Source organism: Neophocaena asiaeorientalis, unplaced genomic scaffold (assembly GCF_003031525.2).
Source record: "Neophocaena asiaeorientalis asiaeorientalis breed wild unplaced genomic scaffold, Neophocaena_asiaeorientalis_V1.1 scaffold96, whole genome shotgun sequence".
NCBI lineage: Eukaryota > Metazoa > Chordata > Mammalia > Artiodactyla > Phocoenidae > Neophocaena > Neophocaena asiaeorientalis.
In genome coordinates this window covers 897,556-923,537 of record NW_020175831.1, presented here as the reverse complement: position 1 = coordinate 923,537, position 25,982 = coordinate 897,556, and the positions used below count along the sequence as shown (strand labels likewise).

Sequence of the window (25,982 nt, the reverse complement as noted above, 5' to 3'; positions counted from 1 at the left end):
AATGAAGTAAGTCATACAAAGACAAATATCATATGATATCACTTATTTGTGGAATCTAAAAAAGGATACAAATGACCTTATCTACAAAACAGAAACAGACTCTCAGACATAGAAAACAATCCTATGATTACCAAAAGGGAAGGGGGATGGGATAAGTCAGGAGTTAGGGATTAACAGATACAAACTACTATATATTTAATATATAAACAACAAGGACCTATTGTATAGCACAGAGAACTATATTCAATAACTTGTAATAACCTATAATGGAAAAGAATATATGTGTACATATGTACCTATAGATACATATATATATATCTAACTGAATTACTTTACTGTACACTTGAAACTAACACATTATAAATTAACTATACTTCAATTTAAAAAGCTTGAAAAAATACAATGGGCAAAAGATCTTAACAGATGTCTCAACAAAGAAGATATACAGATGGCAAACAGCATATGAAGAGTTGCTCAACATCATTTGTCAGGAGGAAAATGAAAATCAAAACAAGAATGAGATACCACTACATTCCTATATTAGAATGGCTAAAATACAGAAAACAGACAATACCAATTGCTGGTGAAGATGCAGAGCAAAGTAACTATCATCCATTGTTAGTGGGGATGCAAAATGGTACAGCTGCTTTGGAAGACAGTTTGGCAGTTTCTTACAAAGCTAAATATAGTCTGACAGTACAATCCAGCAATTGCACTCTTAAGTATTTACCCAACTGATTTGAAAATTTATGTTCACACAAAATCTGCTCACACATGTTTATGACAGTTTTATTTATAACTGCCAAGAAATGGAAGCAACGAAGGTGTCCTTCAATAGGAGAATAAACAAACTGTGGTACGTCTATACAATGGAATGCTATTCAGTGATAAAACAAATGCTCAAGCCATGCAAAACACTGAATCTTAAATGTACATTTCTAAGTGAAAGAAGCCAGCCTACATACTATTTATTTGACTTTCTGAAAAAGGCAGAATTATAGAGAGAAAAAAACCAGTGGTTGCCAGGGCTTCAGATAAGGATGGATAGGTGAAACACAGACAAATTTTTAGGACAGTGAAACTGTTCTGTGATACTGTAAAGGTGGATACATGATATTATGCATTTGTCAAAATGCACAGAACTTAGCACCTGGAGTGAAAGTTAATATATGAAGATTAAAACTATGATTTAGGAGGTTAGGGATCCCAGGATGGAATGCAGACTGTGACAAAAGAATTTGATTGTATTACAAATGTATGAAATAACCTCCATGGAGGGAGTAGGGTGAGGGAGGTAGGGAAGGTGCTGACTTAGATAGTTTTAGAAATGAGCAGTCTGTAAGACTAAAGGCAAAACACTATACATAAGTACTCCATTCTAACTGATAAAGTTTGTTTCTCATAGGGGTACAGGTAATCAAAACCACGATACATACATGCTGGAATTAGACAATTAAATAGATGACAGATGGTACAAGTCAAATTTCTCAATGTTAGAGTGAGAAGTTTCAAACAAGCAAGAAGAAAAGGCTAGAATGATCCATTTGGTAGTGGATTACAGTTAGAGGAATCGGTATGAACTCATACTTGGCTAAATATAGATACAGATAGATGTGTGTATATATATATGTATTTATAGATATGCATTATGCACAAGTTAGTATACCCACATATATTTCCTTGCTCTTTTAGCTGAGAGGGCTTAGAAGCAATAACATCTCAGTAGTAACAAGCACACATACCACCCAGATCTTGGTTTCTAATACCAAGATCTTCGATAAAAGGAACAAAGGATCCTTGACAAAATGGCTACTGCTAAGATGGGGACAGGGAATATACAAGCATCTAGTTGTGTCAAAAAATGTCCAAAAATATAAACCAAAACGAAACACGATTATGGAATATATCAATGAAACACAGGAGCCAACTTAAAGAGCTACCAGTGGCCAATGCTGGAACAACTTGACTAAGAAAACAAATAATATTGGCTTACAACTCAAAATATAAAATAAATACCTTTGAGTCTATGCTGATATGAAAAACAGTTGAATAAATAAATAAATAAATAAATGTGGTAGAAGAGACAATCTCCCATGAGAAGAATTTCAAATGATTTATGTAGATATCTGCTATCAAGGAGGTAGAGCATAACTCCCTTCTCAAGTGTGGGCTGTGCACAGTGACTTCCTCTCAAAGAGTTCAGTCTGGAAAGGGGATGACTTTACAGTAGAGAAACTTGGAAAATACTACCTTAACCAAATAATCAAAGTCAATGTTAACAACGATAAATCACCTTGACAGTATATATTCTTGATATGGTGTGATGAAAATGGTACATCTGTTGTCTTTCCCAGAAAACCTATAATCTGAGTCTGATCTTGAAAAAATATCAGACAAATCACAAGTGAGGAACATTCTCCTAAAGACCTGACCAGTATCCCTCAAATTGTCCAGTTCGTCAACAACAAGGAAAGTCTGAGGAACTGGAACAACCAAAGGAGTCTAAGGAGACAGGACCACTAAATATGAAGTGATATCCTGGAAGGGGTGCAGGAACAGAAAAAGGATACTACGTAAAAACAAAGGAAGTCTGAATAAACAATAGACTTTCGTTACTAATAATGCATCAATACTGGCTCATAAAAATGCTAGAAGATAAAAATTGTCAATTCATAATTCTCTATCCTTTAAAATATCCTCTAGGAATGAAGGTAAAAGAAAGACCTTCTCAAACGAAGAAAAGCGTTGGTGAATTTGTAGCCAGCAGACCCGTTTTACGAGAATTTCTAGAGGAAGTTCTTCGGTCAGAGAGGAAATGATACCAGTCAGAAACTGAGAACATCAGAAATGAAGGAAGAACAACAGCAACGTAACCAAAAATAATTCCAAAAATGGGAAGGGGATGAAGTGAAAACTGACTTTAAAAGATATTGATGGCTGTTTGAAAAAAAAAAATTATTGCAGAGGAAATTCATTCTCCAATATGGTTGGGACAATATTAAAGTCCTTTCAAAAACTTCACTGAAAAGATAGGATGTGAAACTATACATACAGTGTAAACTAAAATTTGTTTCTATGTATTAAATATAGAAACACTCAGAGCTCTGGGTGGTGGCATTTTAGGAGATGTTAAAAAACAGTTTTATATGTTTCCAAATATTCAACAGAAGTACTATTACACTTATTATCAGGGAAAGATAACCATGATTTAAAAATCCACTGTCTTGCTGGACTTCGTCTTAGACTCTTGGCATAAACATTTCCCTTTAGGCACACAATATAAGCTTCAATGACTCATCTGAATGTAAATTTGGCTCACAGACTTTAAACCAAATAGATAAAAAAGAATTCCTGTAATATCCTAGGACACATAGGCTTGCTGCTATCATCTACTGGCTCAGAACCCACATCTAAGTATCTCAAAAGACTTAACAAGATCAAATCTTGTTAATTTCCACATCATTCGTGTTAAGAAGACAGTGAAAAAGAAATTATGACTCTGATTGAAGGGAATGCATGTAGTTTTTAAAGCACAATGCTTAGGGCAATCAAAGCTGTTGCAAAATGTGATGTCAACATTATTCTCCTAACTGCTTCTGTCCTATTTCTTCATAAACAAGGGATGAAGACTAACCCCCAAATGTGATATTGATTGCATTATGCTGTTATCTGAGTACACCAGAGGAGGGAGACTGATATTTCAGAAGTCAGCTGAATGTGCGTCACCGGGGAGGAATAGTGAACAGCTACTATTTCCTGTCCTGCCTTCTTCCAGGGCCAGACCTCCCCACTGTCAGAGCTGAGCCCACAGTGGTATCTCACCCACACTGACTCAGAATTGGGGTAGAGGGACCACAGGACCTACACTAGACCAGTCCGTGTCCTTCCCCAAGGTTTTCTAACAGTAGCTGCTGGGGAAAAACCAGGAATAGTTGGTGACCATGTTTCCAGGCTTGGGGAGAGGTGGAAGTAGAGCCCTTGGCCTCTATTAGCCCAAGGCCAGCGCCACACCAGCTCTTCCTGTGGACTTTGCCTTTGAACTGGCTTAAAATGGGTTTCTGCCCCCTGTATCCTCCATAGTTTGGAGTTATACAGTAACTTAGTAACTGCATTCTTTTGAATCAGGAAAACATCAGGGGTGGTGAATAATGAAACTTTCTTTTTTCAGAAATCCTTTGGGTTCAAGTGACGTGGCTCTTACAATGTGTGAGGTATTTTGGCACTTAAGTCCAGTCTCTCTCAGTACCACATTCTGATATAATTATCCGTTTAACCAGTCTCTGTCCTAGGCTGTTTAAGCTGTTAGGCTGTTTGCTCTTTGAAGTCAAGAATTCGTTTTATTGGACTTTGTAGCTCCAGAACCAAAGTTTGTATCTGCACGGCACATAGTGGGCACTTAATACATGTCAGTTGATTTTAAAAGAATTAAATATAATCATTTTTCTCCTATTATGGAATTACTTCACTCCTTCAAACTTAATTGGAAATTTGTGGCTTGGCTGGAAAACTTAATTTATTTAAGAAAAAGAGGGTTATTAACCCATTTAGTAGGATAAGACACTATAAAGAGAATGATTAAACTAATTAAGAAAACAAATTGTTTCAAGCAGGTCATAGCCATTTAAATCATATAGAAATAATTTGTGGGCTAAGTTACAAATAATGTGCCTCTACCTATTCATCCTAGGTCCCTGAGGATTCTATTAAGTCACACTTTGTTAGCTTGATTCATTTACTATTTCTACCTGAAATATTCTATAAATCAACTTTTCATTAACCTTTTATTTGAAAGGTGATACCTGCAGTTATACACAAAATTTGCTCACAAACATAAATTCTCTTAAAATCTACAAAATATAACAGAAGGGGGGAGCCAAACCTAATAAAATTCTTGCTTATTTTTGTCTTGTATTTAATTCTTTCAGAAACATTCTAATTTTTTTCATGCCCCAGGCATATACTACTCAGTATAAATACCTAAAATCAAATCTCATTACCACTCTCTAATCTAATGTTTATTATCATTAACGATTGACTGGACGGGGTACAGTACAAAAGCCTACTCATACCTCATTCCTGGATACTGTCTAGTATAACGACCTTCAAACTAGGTGTCCAAATTCACTTCATCCTCAGTCTTCCCTTTCTTAGCTGTTGGAGCTGTATCCTTCTGCGTGATTGGGCCAAGAACCCTTAAGTTGTCCTTGACTTCTCTCCTTCTCTCTCACCTCACATTTAATTCATCAGAAGATCCTAGGACTCCATTTTCAAAATCCACCCAGAATGCAACACTTTCCACAGCCTCCAGTGTGACTACAATATCTCTCTCTCCCCATTAGCTGCTCAGGAGTCAGAGTTTAGTGACATTGCTATGTCAAACTATTTCCATTCTCATCTGCTGATTTATGTGAACAAGCTTTTCCAGTGCTTACATATCTAAAAACCAAGAAGTGGAGAACTGATGTTAACCCCCTGCTGCCTACAGATAACAAATTCATTTTTAAAAAGCACCCAAGTCATTCAATGATGCCTTTACAGTTATAATTTAATATTTAATAATTATTTCTAAATATATATAAAATATTTATTTTGTTTTGACAATTGTATACTACTACTAACTATCATTCAACTCAGAAGAAAAATTTTAAAGGAAACTTACGGTCATTAGAAATTTTAAAACATTAAGATTTAAATATATACTTATTTTTGATACATGAAAGTATAAGAGTGTGATCAATTAGAGACTTTCAATCGTAAAAATACATTACAACTTGGAGGTGCCACGTTAACCCTGCCCAGCTCACATTTGGACACTTAACACGAAGGAAGATTATCTTCCGTTTTATTTAAGACACTTATGTTTGGGTCTTTGTTACTGTAGCTAAATCTGTATATTGACTAATACATTGTCGTAATTTAAAAGTAATCAGGTCTGGACAAAGATTCATTACAATAGGATAAAATTCTATGTGGCAAATAGAATGGGAATATAGTTTAAAGGAGAAAAAGAAGTAATATAACATTGCCAACTGTCACAGAAGAGTTTATTCATATATTTTTAAAATGATGAGTAACAAAATATTTCCCATAATGTCCAACTCTGGGCTAATACACAGTAAGCATTCTATAAAAACTTGCTAGTTAATAGAATCACTTCTTGGGGAAAGCTGTTTGACTTACAGGATTGGGACTTAATATCTTTCTATGGACTTGCAGATCAGATGCCCCTTCATTTAGTAAAGTGAAATTATCAACAACATATTAGATTGGAAGATATATGAATGGATAAATGAATGAATGAATGAATGAATGAGTTGGATATTTTGGATAATTCAGAGGTTCCCAAGTACCAGTCATCTTACAAAAGAAAATAAAATTTATTATTAATATTTCCACTTTCATCCAAACATTTTGCGCCATGTAACTAAAAACTTCAGCTGTAAGGTTAGACATGTAGAAACACTGGAATGGCCACCAGAGGGAGCCCAAGTGTTTTTCTGAACATACCAGACACCAAAAAGAAAACATAAAGCTGGGGGAACAGGGGACGGGTGTGTGTAGCGGAAGGGACCATTACCGGTTTCAGTCACAAGAATATCTTGTTGAATGACACAGCCATTTTTGCAATATGTTACAAATTCCTTTACTAGGTAGTTGTACATTGCAATGCTTTGAAAATTTAAATAGAAGAATTTGTTAATATAATATTAAAAAAGCTCACATACCCTAAAACTAGAAGGTGCAGGGTGGACTGCCATGATGACATCCATGATTCTCTGCTGGGCCCCCAAACGAGCCAGGTGCCTTCTCCAGCTTATCTTCTTTACTCTCTTACAGCTCTTACTCTCTACCCCATCCGTCTTTGTAGTCAACTTTGGGTGTGGTTTCCTCACTTTGTCTGGGATTGGGCTATCAAATTACAGCACCAAATCAGTGCTTGGTGTGACTTGGGAATTGTTCATTCTCTTAGCTGAGCTAAGTTACAAGGACATTAAGATGAATGACTTTTCATTTGGCATCTTGCTGTCTTCCCAGAATTGAGCACGGGACCAAGTCCTAATAGGACGCAAGCTTTTATAAGGTTTCCCAGACCCAATCTCCTCCTAAACCAGAACCTCCTGGACAGCCTCAGAGATCCCCAGTCTAGGATAATATCCCTGGACTGAGGTTACCAACAAGGGTGTGATCTCCTTTGGAATGAAGCTCCAGGGAAGCTTAATGTAGTGTTTTATGTTTGGGAGCAGTGTAAAGTTTGGGAATTTCCCCCCTGCTTTACCTTATTTGATCTCCTAACAATCCTTTTGCTGTGGTTCACTGGGGAAATCACCATTTTATCGATGAGGAAACTGAGGGTCAGAGCGCTAAGACTTGTTCAGTGTTGCTGGCTATTAAGTGTCAGGGACAGAAGCTGATGCACCTCTGGGGACACAGACTATAACAATGAATATGTATTGAATCCAGTCATATTAGTATATTCTGAGACAGAAATAAAATTCTCATCTTCCTTTTCTGTCAAATTACGAATAGGTAGAAAGTCGGACGGAAGTGAATTTAATGGCTTAGCACCTGTTTTACGGGGTATTTTCACAGTATGTTTTCCTAAGTTTCTTTTTCGTGTCCGGATGGGATAATTTTATCATGTATGCAAATAAATGAGCAGAAACCAGATTAAATTCCACAAGGTTAGGTCCTCTGCTGAATGCTGCTAGCTTTAACATGTTGATTAAAGCCTTGACTATGGAATCAAAAGCATTCTTATTAAATTTGACAATGACACCCAGTTGGGTGGGGTGGCTGGCACTTAGGAAAACTGGAATGAAATTTAAAATAACCTTGACAAATGGAAAAGGAAAAAGAGGTCAAAATTCAATAGAAAGCTTTGCAGAGTGATTCATTCAAGAGAAGGGGGAAAAAAAACAAAGGAGAACCACAGAAATCAGAGAGCACTGACTGGGCAATTATAGCAGAAAAGGAGCTGGAGATCAGAGTGAACAATAGGCTTCAAAGGCATCAGCTCCAGATCTGTCATTTTTAAAAGGAAGGCATGATATTGGGATGTACAAATAGGGGGAAATTCAAGCTAATTCCCCATCTGCATTCAAAACAGATCAACCTTTAGTTAACGAAAAAAAAAGGGTGTTTTGTTGGAACCCTGAAATGCCTGATGCTTAGAAGTCAGATTTTGACAACTTTGCAAGGGCTCCTAGCAAGTAGAGTCCAAAATAATGAAAAGTTTTTTATTTTGAAAGGTTTTGAAAAGCTCTGGTACTCTGTTCCTTTGTTCATGCATCGTTCTCCTTTTCCCTTCCACCTGGGTAACATCTACGTTCCATCAAAAGCGCACAGAGGCATTTCCTCCTCTTCCGGGAGGGCTTCTCTGAGCCCCTCCCCTTCTCCTGAGAACCACACAGCCCCATGTGTGCCTCCTGAGAGTATGTAGGGGTGCCAGCACTGGCACTTGGCCTGCCTCATCTCACTAATCCTCCTGGCAGGCCCCTCGGCTTCCACCGCTATGCCACTACTCCCACACTACTGTTACTCTTACCCCGTAGCTGGGGAAACAGAGGAGTAAGAGGTTAACTAACTTGTCCACCTTCACATGGTTAGTAAGCGGCAGAGCTGGACTTAACTCAAGCCCGCAGAGCCTCTAAGGCCACACGGTCATGCCACGGCCTCCAGACCACACGTGCCACAGCGCTGCAGTGTGCTGGCTTGTGTTCACACGTCTGCTTCCATCCCCGGCTGCAACTCCCTGAAGGTGCTACACTATTTTCATGGCTCCACGTGGCGCCTGGGATCCATCAATACATATGCATTCGATTAAAGGTTTTCAAGCAACTAGACAGCACATTCTACGGGTACTTCTGAATCATTCTTTGACTGAAGGAAAACAGAAAATAAAACAAAGCTGGAGAGAACTTGAACATTTATAAAAACTGGCAATAAGAATTCTGAACAAAGCCTGATCATATTACAAAAAGTTGGTGTTACGATTTTCTTTTCTGGAAATTCTAAAGAATGAAAATGGTTAAATATAAATTTATATATACATCTGCATGTGTCCATACATGTACACATGGGTGTGTATATGTGCATCTATCTATAATGTAATTTTACCGAAAGGTAAAGAGAACAACTATAGAATATTTTAATATCTATGGACTCAGGGCGGTCTTGACACCGAATTATTAGAAAAGAATCCAAATCCTAAATGACATGTAATCACTGGATTAATTTATCCAGTCTAAGAACACTACAATTTTCTCTCCTAAACCTAAGATGTATTTTGCAAATAATTTGGTTTCAATTTGTCAAAACAAGGACAATAAACATTCAAACACATCAAACATAAACGATACTATATATTTTATTCCTACAGTCAATCAAGATAACATGCTAGCAGCGCCAAGTGACTGGTGATGAACATAATTGCCTGCAGCACAGAACAAAATATTTCTGAAGACAGCAGTGTACTCTCCCATAACTCTGGAATCAGCAGTGTAGTGTCTTACTATCAACATGACATTAAGTTCCTGGCCCTGCTGAGAGTGGAACTAATTCTCAGCAGGAATGCCAATAGTGAACAGCCTCACCTCAAGGCCGTGGCATTTGTTAAAGTGAGAGCAGGGAGAGGCTGCTGGCTAGAGAGACTGGGGAATATCATTTCTTTTATGATTATTATTTTTAACCATTAAACACTACCCAGGTTCTCTGTGATATCTTGCCCAAGTCAAATTCTGACTACAGAAAACACTGAGAACATATTCAAAGCAAGGTTATGTGGTTAACTCAGCGGCAGCCCTAGATCAGCATGGCAGCAATACTCAAAGGCTCTCCTCCTAAAAATGTAGAGACACTGACATTAGAACACTGAATCAGTCACCAACATTAGAACACTGAATCAGTCACCAAATATAATTTGTAATATTATAAAAATAACTCTAAAATATATTTGCGAACCACCACCCCAATACACCCCGATAGGTGCCCTTTCGTCAAGCAAACTCACGGCTTGCGGGGCCTGCGAACACTGCCGAAGAACATTCAGAGGCAACAAACACATGGCATAATTGACAACAGAAGGTCAGATGTTCAGAGAGTTCCCTGCACTTACTATTTACTATGTAGATGAAGGTCAAGCACACATCATCGTAAAAATTCAATCAGAAACAGAAACAGACTTACAGATATAAAAAACAAACTTAAGGTTACCAGAGGGGGAACGTGGCGGGGAGGGATAAATCAGGGGCTTGGGATGAACGTACACACACTACTATATATAAGACAGATAACCAACAAGGACCTACTGTATCGCACAGGGAGCTCTACTCAATATTCAGTGATAACCGATAGAAGAATCTAAACAAGAATGAATATATGTATATTTATAACTGAGTCACTTTGCTGTATACCTGAAACTAACACAGCTTTGTAAATCAACTATGCTCCAATAAAATTTTTAAAAGAGAGAAAAAAAATTCAATCAGTATGCCACTGCAGAAGCTAGAGAGAGATGGCACAGGCCAGCTTTTATATGAGGAGAGGAAGGGATGGAATAAAAAGCAGAAAGAAATTCAGCAAGGGTCTCTTGCCCCATAAAATGCATAATTCACAAACGTAAAAACAAACATTTCTTCAGAGACCAAGAGTTGAAGTTGTCCTTGGCACCATCGACATTAACAGGCTGTTTTTTCCCGGGAGGTGGGGCAAAGTCAGTCTTGGCTTGCTGAGCTACACGTTCTAATGGGCCAGCTAAGGAATGAGTATTTACACGCTACAAACGCGTAATTTCGGGCCAGCAACACTGCTAAATCTAATCTTCTCTTGGGTGATAAGCAACTTGTCCTTCAAATGAAAACGAGCAGCTCAGGATTTTCTGCCTTCAAGCGTTTGGTTGGTTTGCTCTCCTGTGTAGAGCTTCGTACCCTCAGCCAGTCACATGTGTGTTGCTTCGGTGTGGTGACGGTGCTGGTTAAAACATTCTCACCCTAGACCAGAGGGAAATGGCTGCTGGGGTAAAGCTGTGAACGCTGGCCAGGATGTCCCAATCAGCTCTGGACGCCTACCAGTCACGTTTTAAAGTAGGATTTTAAAAACTGTGTTCCAACATAAACTGTTGGTTTGAATTCAATTTGAAAGCTGGAGTTGAAAGGTTTTACCGAGTTTTATGGAGTTTTCTAGTTTTTTTTTTTTTTTTTTTAATATTTTAAGTCTCTATAAGGATACACAATTTCCTTTTTCTTCATCTGACCCAGAATCATAGCCAACCTACAATGGTAAAATAAGACATCATCATTTAATTGGTGGAAAATATTCTAATCTGTTTTCTCTAACCTTGAAAAAGAGCAACAATAGGGATAAATGTTACTATAGTCCCTAAAAATTCCTAAAATTGCTAACCTATTGACCCTAGTAATTACTTATTATTGCTCTCTCCTTAATGAGAATTTTCACAAAGCCTGTAAACCATGTCCTTACCATTTGCCATTTAAAACCTTATGTCTTTATAATAATTTCCAAAAATTATTCTTCATATAAATAACCCATGATTTTTTAAAAGTTTGGGAAGATTTAAGTAATCTTAAAAGGAGACCAACCAACTAGCTTTACAAAACCCCCAGTCTTGCTTGTTATTAGCATCTAGCATCAGCTCTTCCAGTGCTTGGGAAACCTCTGGGCTCTGAGTTGACAGTCCTTTACACTGGGGACGTATCCTTGCGTATTTCACAAGAAGCTTACTAATCACACTGTGTCAACGTTATCACTGCCTAAAAGATGAAGACCTCAAATGACCCTTTTGGAAACAAGATGTTTGTAAATCAGAGAATGGGATTCTTTTGCTATCTCCCTGAGTCTATTTTCTGGCTCCTTCCACACTGAGGAAGAAACGTATAAACTTCTAAAACTACAAAACTCCTTAGCAGTTGCCTCTCAAAACAATGGAGCACGGCAAGCAACAAAGTCTATCTACGCAGCAAAATATCATAGACAAGCTCATTCCGTCAAAGGGCAACCGTAACATTCAACTAGAAAGCGTCCTTTTCATTGCGATTTTTATGTTCTGTGTTAAACATGGTCAGTCAGGTATGCCACTGATCGGAGACAGAAAAATAAAATAAAATTTAAACAGATCAAAGAGAAGAATCTATAAAACCAACAAGCCCAAACAACTGCAACCTTGACAAAACGGTCTTCTTGCTTTATTGGTTCAATGTTAATTTTTCTAACACTTTTATCAATTATTTTACAGGTTCCAGTATCCTGTGTCATCTAAAGTTGAATGATGTCCCTATGAATTATAATAAGTAGTAGACAAAATAATCCAGCAAGTTAACTGCCAACCTATTTGTTTCTATGGAAGTGCAATTTATGAAAAGAAAGTTCTTTTTATGAAAGGTAAGGCTCGGTCTGGAAATAAAATATAGCTGGCAAGGCAGCTAAAAACACCATTTACTGACGTTTGCATATTTGATTGAAAGCTAAACATGGTGATTAACAAAATCAGGAGTAGAGCTAGAAAAAAGAATTTATTCTTTCCATAAAGAATCTGTTTGGACACTGAGACAATAGTCTAAGTGCTTTTGTTTCAGTCCACAGGCATATTATTGCTATTTAGAGAAACATAAAGGGAATATAATATTGCCCAGCATGTAGTTAAAGAAGGTAAAGGATGAAAGAAATCATCCTAACACAACTTGTCTCTTTTTCTTTTTAAAGTAAGACATTTCTGTATTGCTTGTTTTTGCTTTTGTTTTTTTTTAAATATATTTATTTATTTTACTTATTTATTTTTGGCTGTGTTGGGTCTTCATTGCTGCACGCAGGCTTTCTCTAGTTGCGGCGAGTGGGGGCTACTCTTTGTTGCGGTGCGCAGGCTTCTCATTGTAGTAGCTCCTCTTGTTGTGGAGCACGGGCTCTAGGCGCATGGGCTTCAGTAGTTGTGACACGCAGGCTCAGTAGTTGTGGCTCACGGGCTCTAGAGCGCAGGCTCAGTAATTGTGACGCGTGGGCTCAGCCGCTCCTCGGCATGTGGGATCGTCCTGGACCAGGGCTCGAACCCATGTCCCCTGCATTGGCAGGCGGATTCTTAACCACTGCGCCACCAGGGAAGTCCCCAACTTGTGTCTTATAAAGGAAAAAATTCAATTAACATTAACACCACTTTAAGGCTCTTAGGCTTTTTATCTTTCTAGAGCTTCAACTCTACTCATGAATGTCTTTCATCTCATTTGCTTTATTTTGACTGATGGCATTGGAGAGCTTTCCTAATAGCATGTGGTGACGTTATATCCACTCTACTTGCTGACAGAGGAAAAGTATGCTTCCTCTTGCTAGTGAGTTTGACATAGAATGACCCAAACGAATACAAGTAAGTATATACTATGACTAGTTATTGGGGAGACAGGCTGGCCAGCCCCCTAAATCTCTGAGGGCAAGACGCTGTTAAATTCATTGTATCTGACTTTCTGCAAACTTCAAACTCCTCTTTTGTCATGAAGTGAGCTACATGACAGCTGGCAGGCTTTCTGATTAGAACGTTGTATCTGTCGTTCTACTGTGGGGAGGTCCAACCTAAAGGTCACCAGGTGCCTAAGAGAGACAGAGCATCCTTTTGAAGCTTAGAACATTTGAGACCTCCTGGGGCCTGGCCATTCTGTGTGTGCTCTCCACACCACTGACAGTCCCCTGATGAGGAAGCACCAGGCCCTTTTATCATCTTTATTTGGCTAATGATCCATGTATTATTTGTTACAGCGTGCTTTGGGACATCCATGTCCAAAATGGTGCTAAGATCAGTTACTTTAGCATCTAAAGCCTATGGTTTTAGACTCTCCATGAACCTGATCATCTACAGCTTTACTCAACATACAAAGATACATTTTTTAAATAGCAAAATACCATTACAAAGGTTCACTGAACAAACACATCTTAAGGAGGGTTAGTAGACATTTGATCATGTCCAAAACGTCCATTGGATATCTGGTCCACATCAAAAGGTCCTTGAAATTTGGTTGTATCCAAAAAGTTCATAAGCATATTTGGTCCATGACAAATGGTTTTGGACAGGACAAATATCAAGGACCTTTTGGCATGGACCAAATGTCACTATAGATGCTTTTGGACCAGATCAAATGTCCTTCAAGGTTAAGGAGAGCCATAACATGTAAAAGGACAGTTACTTTATAAGGGGTAGGGCATTTTTCAGAGGAGAAAAGACAGCTAGAAAATGATACAAGACTTGATAAAATAATAATTATTGCAACAGTCCTCATCTTTACTGAGCTCTGTTGTATGACTCTCCATGCTTTCCACAGATTATCTCACTCAGTACTCACGATGGCCTCTTAAGGTAGTCACAATCAACACCCACATTTTAAAGACGAGGCAAGGATGTTTAGAGAAGTCAAGTGGCTTGCGCAAAGTCCCACAGCTAGGAACTGAAGTCCTTTGCTGAACCAAGTCAACGAGGATTTGGTGTGACATTTCAAGTGACACTGCTAGGTCTTGAACCCAAATTTGTAGTGGTATAGCAGTGGACCAGAATTCCCAACCAGCCCTTTAAAACCAACACTATGAAAGCAGGAGGACCTAAAGAAAGCTAGAGTCAGACCTCTGAAAAGCAATACAGAAATAGTCTGAAATTACCACAGACACCGGGCCCGAAATAGCAGGGAAAGGACAGAAAAGGGAGACAGTTCTGTAACACTGTCACTTGGGTACAGCAACTGAGGAACACAATGACAAGTCAATACAATTGAGAGCCACCAAGCACCACTTCAGATTAATCCCTACACACTTCCGTATTAACCCTTCCATGCTGTTGTCTAAATTTAGATTCCAGTTAATATCATTATTATTTGCATGCAAAGACAATGCCACTACACCACTACCAGCCTTAGAAGGAGTACTTGGCACTGGTTCTTGGTGACAGGTTTATCCTAAAGCACCTACTGGCACTGGTTCTTGGTGACAGGTTTATCCTAAAGCACCTACTCTCTTACCTGTTTGCCCTGACCAAATAGAGCAATTCATTATTTTCGACTTCAAAGAGAAATACTGACTTCTAAATGCACTTGGATACAATTATAAAATCAACTGGCCTGAAATCTCCTATTTTGTATTCCTCCTAAGGAAAAACAGCTAATTTTCTATGTGCCGTTAAACTAGTGGTTTTCTCTACTGCCACGTATGCATCACGGGAAAAAGAAAACACTTATCAATTATACTGTTTGTCCCTAGAATAACCTTTCTTCGGACTAGTTAACATCAAGGACATGTGATGACCACGTCAGAGCAATCAACCTTCTCCCCTTTATATTTCAAAGTGACTCACCAAAGATGCCAGAATAAGATTAGAAAAATATTTACTGCCCTGTTGAATGTGGATAAAGAGCTCTCTTTGATGGTAGCGTTACCACAATTATTTTTTTACCTTATGACAGTTTCTAGAAATTAGGCAGAGACAGAGTAGCTACTCACGTTCTCCTTGTCAGGAATCCCTAGAAGAGGCAAGAGAGAGAGAAAGAGCATATGAGCTGTAAGATCAACTTGCAAAATGGCAATGAAATCCCCTGCTGAATCAAACCAGGTTACATTGCGGTGTTTCCAATTTGTCTTTCCGTAAAAACGTACATAATGCTGCTTAGAAACACAGCAGCACCTACCAAAATCTGTAACATAAATAAATCAATGAATCAGGAGCAGGGCTGTGTGCCAGACAATAAAATCTCATACTTATTTTGCTTTTCTACCGTACGCTTTGCTCTCCTAGAGGTGAAAATCCAGCCCTGCTTATTTTACACCATGCGAGCAACCGTCTCAGAGCAGTTACTCTGTCTTGGGCACCAGAACACTCAGAATTTTAGACCAACACGTCAACTCTTAAGTTGCACGGATTGTATTTTTCCAAGGCAAACCCCCTGACACCGCTCCAGGGATTTGAACCTGGGGGCAGGTCGCACGGAAAGACTACTAGCACACGACTTTTATTTTGGGCAAAGCAAACCGCTGCTGCTTCCAAGTCAGGTCCCAGCAGGCGATGGCTGTTTGCAGGGGTGTCTCAATTTTCTTAGCAAATAAGTTAATCATTTGTCCATTCACTCATTTACACACATTTCATGAGCACTTGGTCCAGGCTGGCACTGGTCCTTTGCACTTCCTTTGGGTCTGCTATTCTGCCATGGTAAGGGTGGCCATACTGGAAGGTCACCAGCCCCAGCAGAGCTTACTGGCCCCAGTATGAGTGAGAACAAGCGGCCTTATACTGAAGTGACAGAAGTCCAGGTGGTTTTTATGTGTGGCTTGCGCCTAGCTTAGAACTACTGGGGTGGTGTGAGGGGGTTTGCAATGCAAAAATACAATACATCCAAATTCTGAGTGAGCAGGACTTTATGTGTTTAATAAGGGGCCATACAGGACTTAAAATATTGGCATTAAAAGCACCGAGTGCCCATCCTAATAGCCAGCAGTAAGCAGGAGGGGTAAGAGAAGAATAGATTATTAGGAAACGTACCCTAATTAAACTTTGACCCCCAACCTGGGATAGTATCGGGACATAACAGCTCAGACAGGAAACAAGGGGACAGAGAGGGTTGTCCTCTCAAGCAGAGTATTAATGAACATGTTTGCCATCACTTCTCCGATCTGCCAGAAAGAGTAAGCGTGGCCCAATGTCAGCACTCTGAAATTCGTCTTGAGTTCATCCATCCATTTATCCATCCATCCAACGATCACTTGAAAGGACTAGAGTTGACTAATGAGGAGATACAGGGTTGTAACAGAAGCTTACTTTCTAGGAGGTTTATTAAGATAAACACACAGTTGTACAAACCATCATATCAGAGTGGATAGAAATTAGGGTATCTGTAGAGAAATAATACTGAAAAGGTGCTCTCAGGCCATGCAGGAACTTGCAAGTTGGGCTAAGGCATTAGCAGTCTTGGAATTTCACCTTGTATGCCTGGCCATGGACCATCATTAAAGGTTCTGAGCAACAGAGTGGTATGATCAAGAAAAAGGAGGGAAGGGACTTTTCAAAATTAAAAGACACCTAAGACATAAAAACCAGAGGCAATGGCACGGTCCTTCATGGAAGCCCAGTTTGAACGATTAACTACAAAGACATTCAGTTGGGGAAATTCGGACTTGGACTGAGTGGTGGATATTATTAAGGAAAATCATACCAGTAATTAGGTATGATAATGGTGTGGTTTTTGCATGGAAAAGTCTGTATTTTCAAAAATGCCTGCTGAAGTATTTGGGGTGAAATGTATATATGTGATTAGAAGAAGGAAATATGGCAAAATAATAAGATGAAAATACCTATCAAATTATTACTAATCTTATTTAAGCATTAAAGTTTAATATTAATTAAAGTGATGACAATACAGGTATTAACTGTATCATTCTGTATGCTTGAAATTTCTCATAATACAAAGTAAATTTAAGAAGTTCTGTGTAAGTCAGGTGTAGGGTACACCAAGAGTGAAATAATGAAGGTTCAAAGCCAGCTGAGCCATCTTTGCTCTCAGGTCAAGGGTGATGAGGCCCTCAGCCAGGGGGCTGCAGAGGGGAGAGAAAGGAAAGAATATGAACACTACAGAGGAAGGAACAAGGGATGGACAAGTGATTAACTTCAGGGGGGTGGAGGTGAGAGAAAAGAGGACCCCGAAACAGTGGAGGTTTAGTACCTGGTATGGGAGGACAGTGGAGTTATGAATGGAAATACACTTTCAGGAGGAAGGATGGTTTGTGGGAATCACGATGTATTCCGTTACTGATATTTTGAGTGCATGAGACCAGGAGGACATCCGGGTGGAAAGAGAATCGGATCAGTAGTCACTTGGAAAGTTAGGCTGCCCTTTGTAAGACTCAAACAGATTTGTATCAGTTGCAAGAAAGGATGCAACGGTGGAGCGGTCAGTATAGAGGAAAAAAGAGAAAAACAGCCAAGGCTGTCTAGACTTCCAGCTGAGGGGAAGAATACCCATGAAAGAATACAAGGGGCCAGAGAGATACAAGAAAACCAGGATAATGCAGTGGAGGCGGGGACCCAAGGGAGGATGGAGTCCGAACATGGAAAATCTTACCCAGTCACAGAGAGTGTGTAATAGTAATGACTGAGGCTGGCTATTGGTTGGTCACTGGAGAATTCAGATGGCTTGAGTCAAGAAGTATACGGCAGAAGGAGGACTGTGAGGGGTTAAAGAGTAACTGGTGGTGAGGAAATAATAGCTCACATCACTTGGGTGCTTCTTATACGCCCGGCACATTTGCTTCTAAACATTTGACACGTTTTGCTTCATTTAATCCTCACAACAATCCTATGAGGAAACCGAGGCACAGAGACACTAAGTGCCTTAACGGAAGTCACACAGCTAGGAGACAGCACAGCTGGGATTTCCAGCTCAGTTACTGGTCATCCCTAGATCAGCCAGGGGAGAAAAATCAAGAACAGGGGAAGAAATGAAAGGAAAGAAAGATCTGCCCTCCAACACCCACCTCTCCAAGGACAGAAGAGAAACAGAGAAAGAGAGGGCACAGGCTGCCCAGAAACTGGGAAACAGAGGGGACAGAAGCTCACTTAAGATCCTGGTCAGGCGGGAAGGAGGGTCACCTGTAGAGAGTGACAAGTCTGAGCGTGAGAATGAGAGTGGGAATTCAAGGAGGTAGGAAGAGGATGGGAAGGGTGGCTCTGGCTCTGAAGAGGCTTGGAGTGGAAGTACTGCTCGATCCATCAGTGTGTCAGTGTTGAAGTGCCACAGCTTCAGAAACCCCAGGGCTCGCTGCCTCGTAACACATATACGGACAAGAGCCAAGTACGGGGACCCAGAGCCTCAACGAGCAACTCCCAGGGATGGTATCGAGTGCTAAAAAGATGCTTCTGACATGCATGAACAGATAAACAGACTCAGGACACAGGATTTCTTCGAGTCTAGTGCGCACCCATTAGAAAAGAGCATCACAGAGAAAAACTTCCTTTCTTTTATGATCAGCCAGAGACTCAACTGGCTGAAGGCCTGGAATTGGAAGAGGCCACGATTTAAGAAGAAGAAAGAATGAATCCCGCTGCTTCTCTCCTTGATCAGTAGCATCAAAGTAAGCAAGAGGTGTGGCCCTCAGGTGTCTACGACGAACACAGTTCTTGAACCCCATTTTTAAAAGAACCCAGAAACAACACTTTAAAATGAAGGTATTTTGGGAAAGCATGCTGAAGTTCCGACTAGTACCAGAGCATACCTCCCTCTATCAGCTAAGACCACGAAATTATACTATAGGAACAATTTTTTAAAATAACTCAAGTGTGGGCTGGTGGGTCTGTTTATCCACAAGAGAGTCTGGAGACTTACTGTCAAGCTGGTGTAGGAAGTATTTTTGTGTCACATGAAAACACATGCCGCACAACAGACTTTTATATACAAAATGTTCATGTTTTTCACTTACTGTCATTGTTAGAGCCTGTTTCCATAACACCATAAGGAGGAGCCAGAAGTCCTGCCATGTACTGTCGATACTTCTGAAAGACAAGATTGTAAACTCAGTGTACGGATATTTACTCACTTTGAACATTCATGTATTTACATGTTAAGAAGCAGAAACGCTGGGTGTCAGGAAGCATCTGAGTCTTGTATTTATAGAGCCACGGAGCGTGCTGTCTGGGCTCTGGGGCCTAAAATAAAAATGCTGTGTTCTAAAGAGGTCTTCCCGGATGAGACTGAAAGAGCCCCTGTTGGGGAGGGAGTTCTATCACAGCCCGTTCCTCCATGTATTTGCGGCCGATTAACCAAACGGTGCGGGCTCTTACCCTCCCCTCCACCTCTCGCCAAGCCTCTCATGCTCTCAAACACACGCTCAGGTTTTTGAGGAGGGAAAAGACATTTGGTTTTTGCAGACGCAGATACAAATAAAAGTGCCGCCTTCTTAACAGGTGAATAGCACTGAATCAGCTGTCTTTCAAAGCAAAAAGAAATGCATCTCTAGAAAATGTCTGTTTTGAAAGAAGCTGATTCATCGCCATTTACCAACTTCCTTTTACACTGTACACCTGCCCGTTATGTGACCTCCAAAGAACTTTCGGTTTGTTGTCAAATACAATAGTTTGGCTTCATTTAGAACTATGTGGATTCCCCTGAATTGTCTCCCCCTAACTTTTGGTCCAGGCCTGCTTTAAAACCTGGGGCTCAGCGATACATATTAGCCTTGGGAGTCTGTGCTGTTTTGAAGGGATAAGGCTTGGTGAGCATAAAGCGTGTAGGTAGAGCACCCAACAAGAGAGGAGTGACATTTATGAAGAATGGAAAGTGAGTGTAAGACATCGTCTCTTCTCAGGTAATAAGTACAGCCTCCTCCCCTTTCAGAGTGAAAAGCTGAGCAATTTTATTTATTGCATGGTGTCATGTATATTTATGGTTTATAATTATGATGACACATAAATGTTAAACAGCACCAAAGGAATCAACACTATAACGTGCTTGTGGGTTACACAAACGTCAGCAGAAAAGACTTCGTCTGTAGCAGTGGGCAGCCAGCAGCACGCAGTATTGGAGCAGCCATCTGGCCCATTTGGTAGATTTGAATGGTGTTTGTAAAGTAACATTGAAGAGTTCTCAAAAGAGTCTTCTTCTAGTCAAGATGTGACTAGCTTTTTTTAAAATCCTTTTTTCTTCTCGTTTTGAGGCAACTATACTAACACCTGCATGCAAACATTTTAAAATCATGATTTTTCTCTGCCTCTGAGTTAACTAATCACTCCAACGTACACATGGGACCAATCCATCACCCTGCATTCCTGACATTTCCTTTGATAATTCCCCGATTCTGCTTTTCCACTTTCTTATGATACTGTCTACTTTTCTTCCTCATGAGAAAGCACTGATCAAAGCACACTTCTGGGCGTGATATTATGCTGGACTCGGAACAAAACAGGCTCAGAGAGAGCAGATGGGCTAGGTTATGTTCTAAGAAGGTTCTATGACCCGCTACAGCCTTTTGAGGTATTTCTGTCACTGTTAGCAACTACATTAACAGGCTCCTGAAAGAAATAATTCATGTTAAATTAAAGGAGCAATTTTGCTTTGCTTAGAGATGTTGTTTTGGATGCAATGGATGCAATTTGTCTCAGGCACCTCAATGTCAATTTCCATGCACTCCACGGAAGCACCTTGCTGACTCCTAAATGAACAGGACTCCGCCTTCCTTCAACTCCATAGCACTAGGTCTGAGGCTGGCTCAGACCTAGTTGGAGCATGTTACCAGGGCTGCCACTCCTGGGAACAGAAGACAGAGCAGCCGTTTGGGGCGCAGAGTGCGGGCTGGGCTTCAGCGTGTGTTTGTACTGAGCATCTACTATGTGCAGACTGTGTCCTAGACACTGGGCTTACTGCAGAGAACAAGCAGACAAGGCCTCTTGCACTTGTGAAACATTGATCTCCTGCAACACAGGGTACCCTGTCTTGCACATAATAGGATATTAACACTTACCGTTGACTCTGGGAATGTGAATGGACATTTTCAAACATACATAAAAATAGAAAGAATACCACACCGCGTACTTAACATCCATCCTCAATAATTATTAACTCATGACTAATGTTATTTCATCTACAGTCCTATCCACTTGCCCCTCTCAGAGTTATTTTGAAGTAAATTCCACATATCATATCATTTAATCCATAAATATTTCAGTAGGAATCTCTAAAAGGTAAGGATTCTTTTCTTCCCCCAAACAAAACCATAACACCACTATCACAACTAAGAAATGTAACAACATCTCCATAATATCCAGTCAAGTGCAAATTTCTAATTGTTTCATAAATGTCATTGCTGAATTGAATTTAAAAATAATGTATTAGATACACAGACGAATGGAACAGAATACAGAGCCCAGAAATAAACCCACACGTATATGGTCACTTAATTTACAACAAAGGAGGTGCTGGGAAAACTGGATGGCCACATGCAAAAGGATGAAACTGGACCACAATCTTACACCATACACAAAAATTAACTCAAAATGGATGAAAATCTCAAACATAAGACCTGAAACCATTAAACTCCTAGAAGAAATCATAGGCTGTAGGCTCCTTGATGTTGGTCTTGGCGTGACTTTTTTTGGATTTGACAGCAAAAGCAAAGGCAATCAAAGCAAAAATCAGTAAGTGGGACTACATTAAACTGAAAAGTATTTGCACAGCAGAAGAAACAATCAACAAAATGAAAAAATAACCTACTAAATGGGAGAAAATGTTTACAAACCATGTATCTGATAAGGGGTTAATATCCAAAATATGTAAATATAAAAAACTCAGACTCAGAGATACAGAGAACAGATTGGTGGTTGCCAGAGGTGGAGGGTGGCGAGTGGGTGAAATGGGTTTTTAAAACCTATTTCTGCAGAACCCTGGGCTCCTTGGAGGACCCTCAGGCAAGGGTACCATGGAAGCAGAACCTTCAACTAGAGTGTCTTCACTTTTAGCTGATATATAATTTAGAGTTCTAAGAGCGATTTCATTTGAAAGATGACTTTTGCTTCTAAAAAAGAAAAGTTTACAAACCACAAAATTAAATAATCTCTCAACTTCCAGCCAGACAGATGTCACTCAAAGATCTCCATGAAGAATCAACAAAGACCAAATTAGGATTTGCCTATGAAGTGTCAGGTATTCTATTCTCTGTTAGAAAGACGTCTATGGTTGTAGATTGGCCAAATGACAGGCTGCTCCATACCTGAAAGGGTTATCAACAAAACCGGTAGAACTAAGAATTTAACTGAGATGCATCATGGCGCAATGCTGCCCTTCTCAAACTGAGGTGTGCAGATCCCCCTAGTGTAGCGCCCAGCAGGGCAAGAGGGTATGTGACAAGGGTTAACGGGAGCTCTTCCTAGAGCTTACATTTTATTCTATGTCAAATAGTTTAAAGCATTACTTTCATATTATGGAGCAGAAAACTAAATCTGCATAAATTTTAAAGATTAAAGCATATGCGACTTCAAAGAAAGTTTGAGCTTGCTCCTGGCTACTTCTAGCTACAAAGGGTCTAGACCCAAGGCGTTATGTATTGATTTCCTCTACATTCAGAGAACTTCAGTGGAAAAACCCAAGCGCCTCTGATATAACGGAAAGCGTGCAGATGCTGGAATCACACAAGAAAGGGGTCTTAATTCTGATTCTGCCACATGCCACCTGTGTGAACCTGAGTAAGTTACTTACCTCAGTTTCCTGGGATAATATCACCCATCTTTCAGGGCCATTGGGAGGATGAGAAATAAAATCTAGAGAAGTGCCCAGCACATATTAGGCACTTAATAAATGATTACTGTAGTAGTAATAAACAATCAAGGATTGATCAAACTAATCCCAATATATCTGATGATATTTCCCAAGCAGAGTCTCCAGCTTTAGGGAAGAACACTCTCTAAGTGACTTCTTATCACTGAGGCTGTTGATACACACACAATATAAAGACCCACAATACATCCACTGACCTGTCTGCTAAAGGGAGCTATGGAGAAATAAGAATTTAAAGAATAGATGTTCTAAAGTAATTTTATAATATACTGCCTACTTTCATACCCACATGGCAAAACAGTCCAAAGAGAAGGGAAGAGCCCAGGAGAGAAAGCCCAGAAATAACTGAACAAAAGTAAGGAAAGCCTTTCAGCCACCAGAACTGATTTGGGTTAACAAAATCTTAAAAAAAAAATCTCTAAATTACAATTGGCCAGTTTTTAAAGCAAAGTCAGTGCAGGGAAGAAATCCTCAGGCTAGTGAGGCCAGAAGCCTGTTCTTAAATCAAGGTGGAGATATGCCACTGGCTATCCTAATGTTTTCTGAGAAAAGACAAAAGATGACAGTCTTAGGAAGGTTAAAACCTGGTCCATGTCTCAGCCCCTTCACTGTCCCCCCAAAGCCACTGAGGAAGGCTGGCTGGGAGGCTGGCAGAGCAGCCACCAGGCCGAGGGAGGCTGTGGGTAAATCCAGCTCTGCTGCACAGCCTTGAGCCCCAGGCTGGGGCTGCTCCCACCCAGAGCAGGGGGTACCTTTCTCTACTCCACGCAATGGCTCCACACGGCCCAGCTGTAGCCTAGGAGCCAGATATAAAAGTTGGGTGGTGTCTGCTGGAGGAGGGGGCATAGTAGACATACGTCATATTCTAAAGGCCAGTCTCAATTTGCCAAGCAGGACACACAGAGAATAAAGGCTGGCAGCCTGAACCCCAGCTAGATCCTCTGTGACAAGAGAAGAAGGGGTCCCAGTGGGGCAGAACTCCCCACCCTGGAAGTCAAGGCTTTCCTGACACACTGAGGGCTTTCCCGGGTGTCCTCTGAGCTGCTGCCCACTGCCAAGGCATCTAGGCTGCCAGCACGCAACTGTCACCGCATTCCGCAGCAGCCAGGTGCGGACCTCAGCTTTGGGTACAAGCCTTCCCAGCAACTGTCCTCTGCCTTTTGCCACCAACCCCATCCACCTAGGAGATCTTCAGGTTTCAGGAAAAACGTAAATAACATCCTTAGGCTGGGATATCAACTCTAGAAAAACATTCAAAACAGGAAGCCATGAGGATGATTGACAGGCCTTGCCGTGAACACCTGAGGGTAGGGGTGATGCACATGTGTCAGAACAGGGACATGCTAATGACAGCTCACGGTGGGCAGTGTCCAGGGTTGGGGAAGAATAGAGGGGACTCTACCAAGGGTGTGGGGATATGTCGTGTCATCATGTCCCATTCGTTACATCTGTACTAGGGTCTCCCAAAGTATTAAAGCTCAGTTCATGAAATGTAATGACAAACAGGTTGCCTGTACTTTCTCTGAAAGTATCCTGATTATGCGGTAGAATAACTTAGAATAGGGAGGTAAAGTATAGGCCCCCCCTCTTTTCTGTTTCTTGGCAAGAGTTCTTTCACAACTTCTGTATGTGTAATAGGTGGTGGGAAAACGGACATGGCACATTGCTCTAAAATCCCAGAGATCTAGAAAATTCTTAAACATGTGAAGAGGAGAAGGGGAAAAAGTAAAGCAGTTGTAGAGGGAAACCTTCATGCAGAATTTTTCTTTTTACCCTTTTAGAGCCATATGTACTGCTTCTCTCACAGCAGATCACTGGCTGGACCGAGTTTACCTCTTACTGCCGGCTTATTCTTTTTCCTCGTTTCTTGATTTCTCTAGCATCGACCTAACAGGCACAGAGAACTTCTATTGCCTCTTCTTCAGTGATGTTTAATTCATCCTTCAGCTCTAGTATAGATATACCTAAATGGAGGCAAAATCTGTTTGCCAACTCCCGGCCATTTTTAATTCATGAGTAACCAGCAAGAGCTGTAGTTTGGAGGGCAATAATCACAACTATAGCTCTAATGGAGGAAGTTTCCCAAATCTGAATCGCTTAAGAATTCTAGAATGAAGCCCGAGTAAGATGATGCTGCAAGTAAGCAAATGCAGTCTCCCACAGAAACTTCCTTTTGAAATTCTCTCTCCTCCTGGCCTGTGAAGGTGCAGAGATCCCAACCAATTTGTGGAGGGTCCCTCAAATTCTCTCAAGTGAGAGCAGGGCGGTGAGGAATATAGCTTAGGTAGCCCTCACTCAGTCACAGAGATGAGTCAGATTAGCCCAGAGGGAAAGGGAGAGAAGAATGCATTCACTAAATCAGTCAAGGGGAAAAGAGAAGCACAGTGGGGTCCTTACAGTGGGATCCCCATGGGCTTTGCTTCTAGGGATGGGGACAGCCATTCTCACGTGATCATACAATCATCTGCTTCTAGGGACGGGGACAGCCATTCTCACGTGATCATACAATCATCTCAGTGCAGTGGTGCCAGGGGATAGAAGTAAAAAAGGTACACTGAAAACGTGGCTGGGTGGTACAGCGTGGGGCAAATTCAGATCTGGGAGTCAGGGCAAGGACGTGAAATCTGAGGCTGAGAGGGCTTGGAGGTAAGGGCCAGAGGGCCTTCCAGGTAGAGGGGGAACAGGGGTGGTGTG

At 40.5% G+C, this 25,982-nt stretch overlaps 1 protein-coding gene across 1 annotated transcript in view; it reads right to left on the bottom strand.

The window, feature by feature from the left end:
• The window catches only part of RAPGEF4 (Rap guanine nucleotide exchange factor 4), a 253,176-nt gene that overhangs the window by 115,087 nt on the left and 112,107 nt on the right, over nucleotides 1-25,982 (bottom strand). Inside the window, exons 4-5 of the mRNA XM_024732858.1 lie at nucleotides 19,444-19,516; nucleotides 15,481-15,500 (exon numbers count right to left, since the gene is read on the bottom strand). Coding sequence (XP_024588626.1) covers nucleotides 15,481-15,500; nucleotides 19,444-19,501 — 78 coding nt within the window. The 5' untranslated portion in view covers nucleotides 19,502-19,516. The remainder of the gene's footprint in view (nucleotides 1-15,480; nucleotides 15,501-19,443; nucleotides 19,517-25,982) is intronic.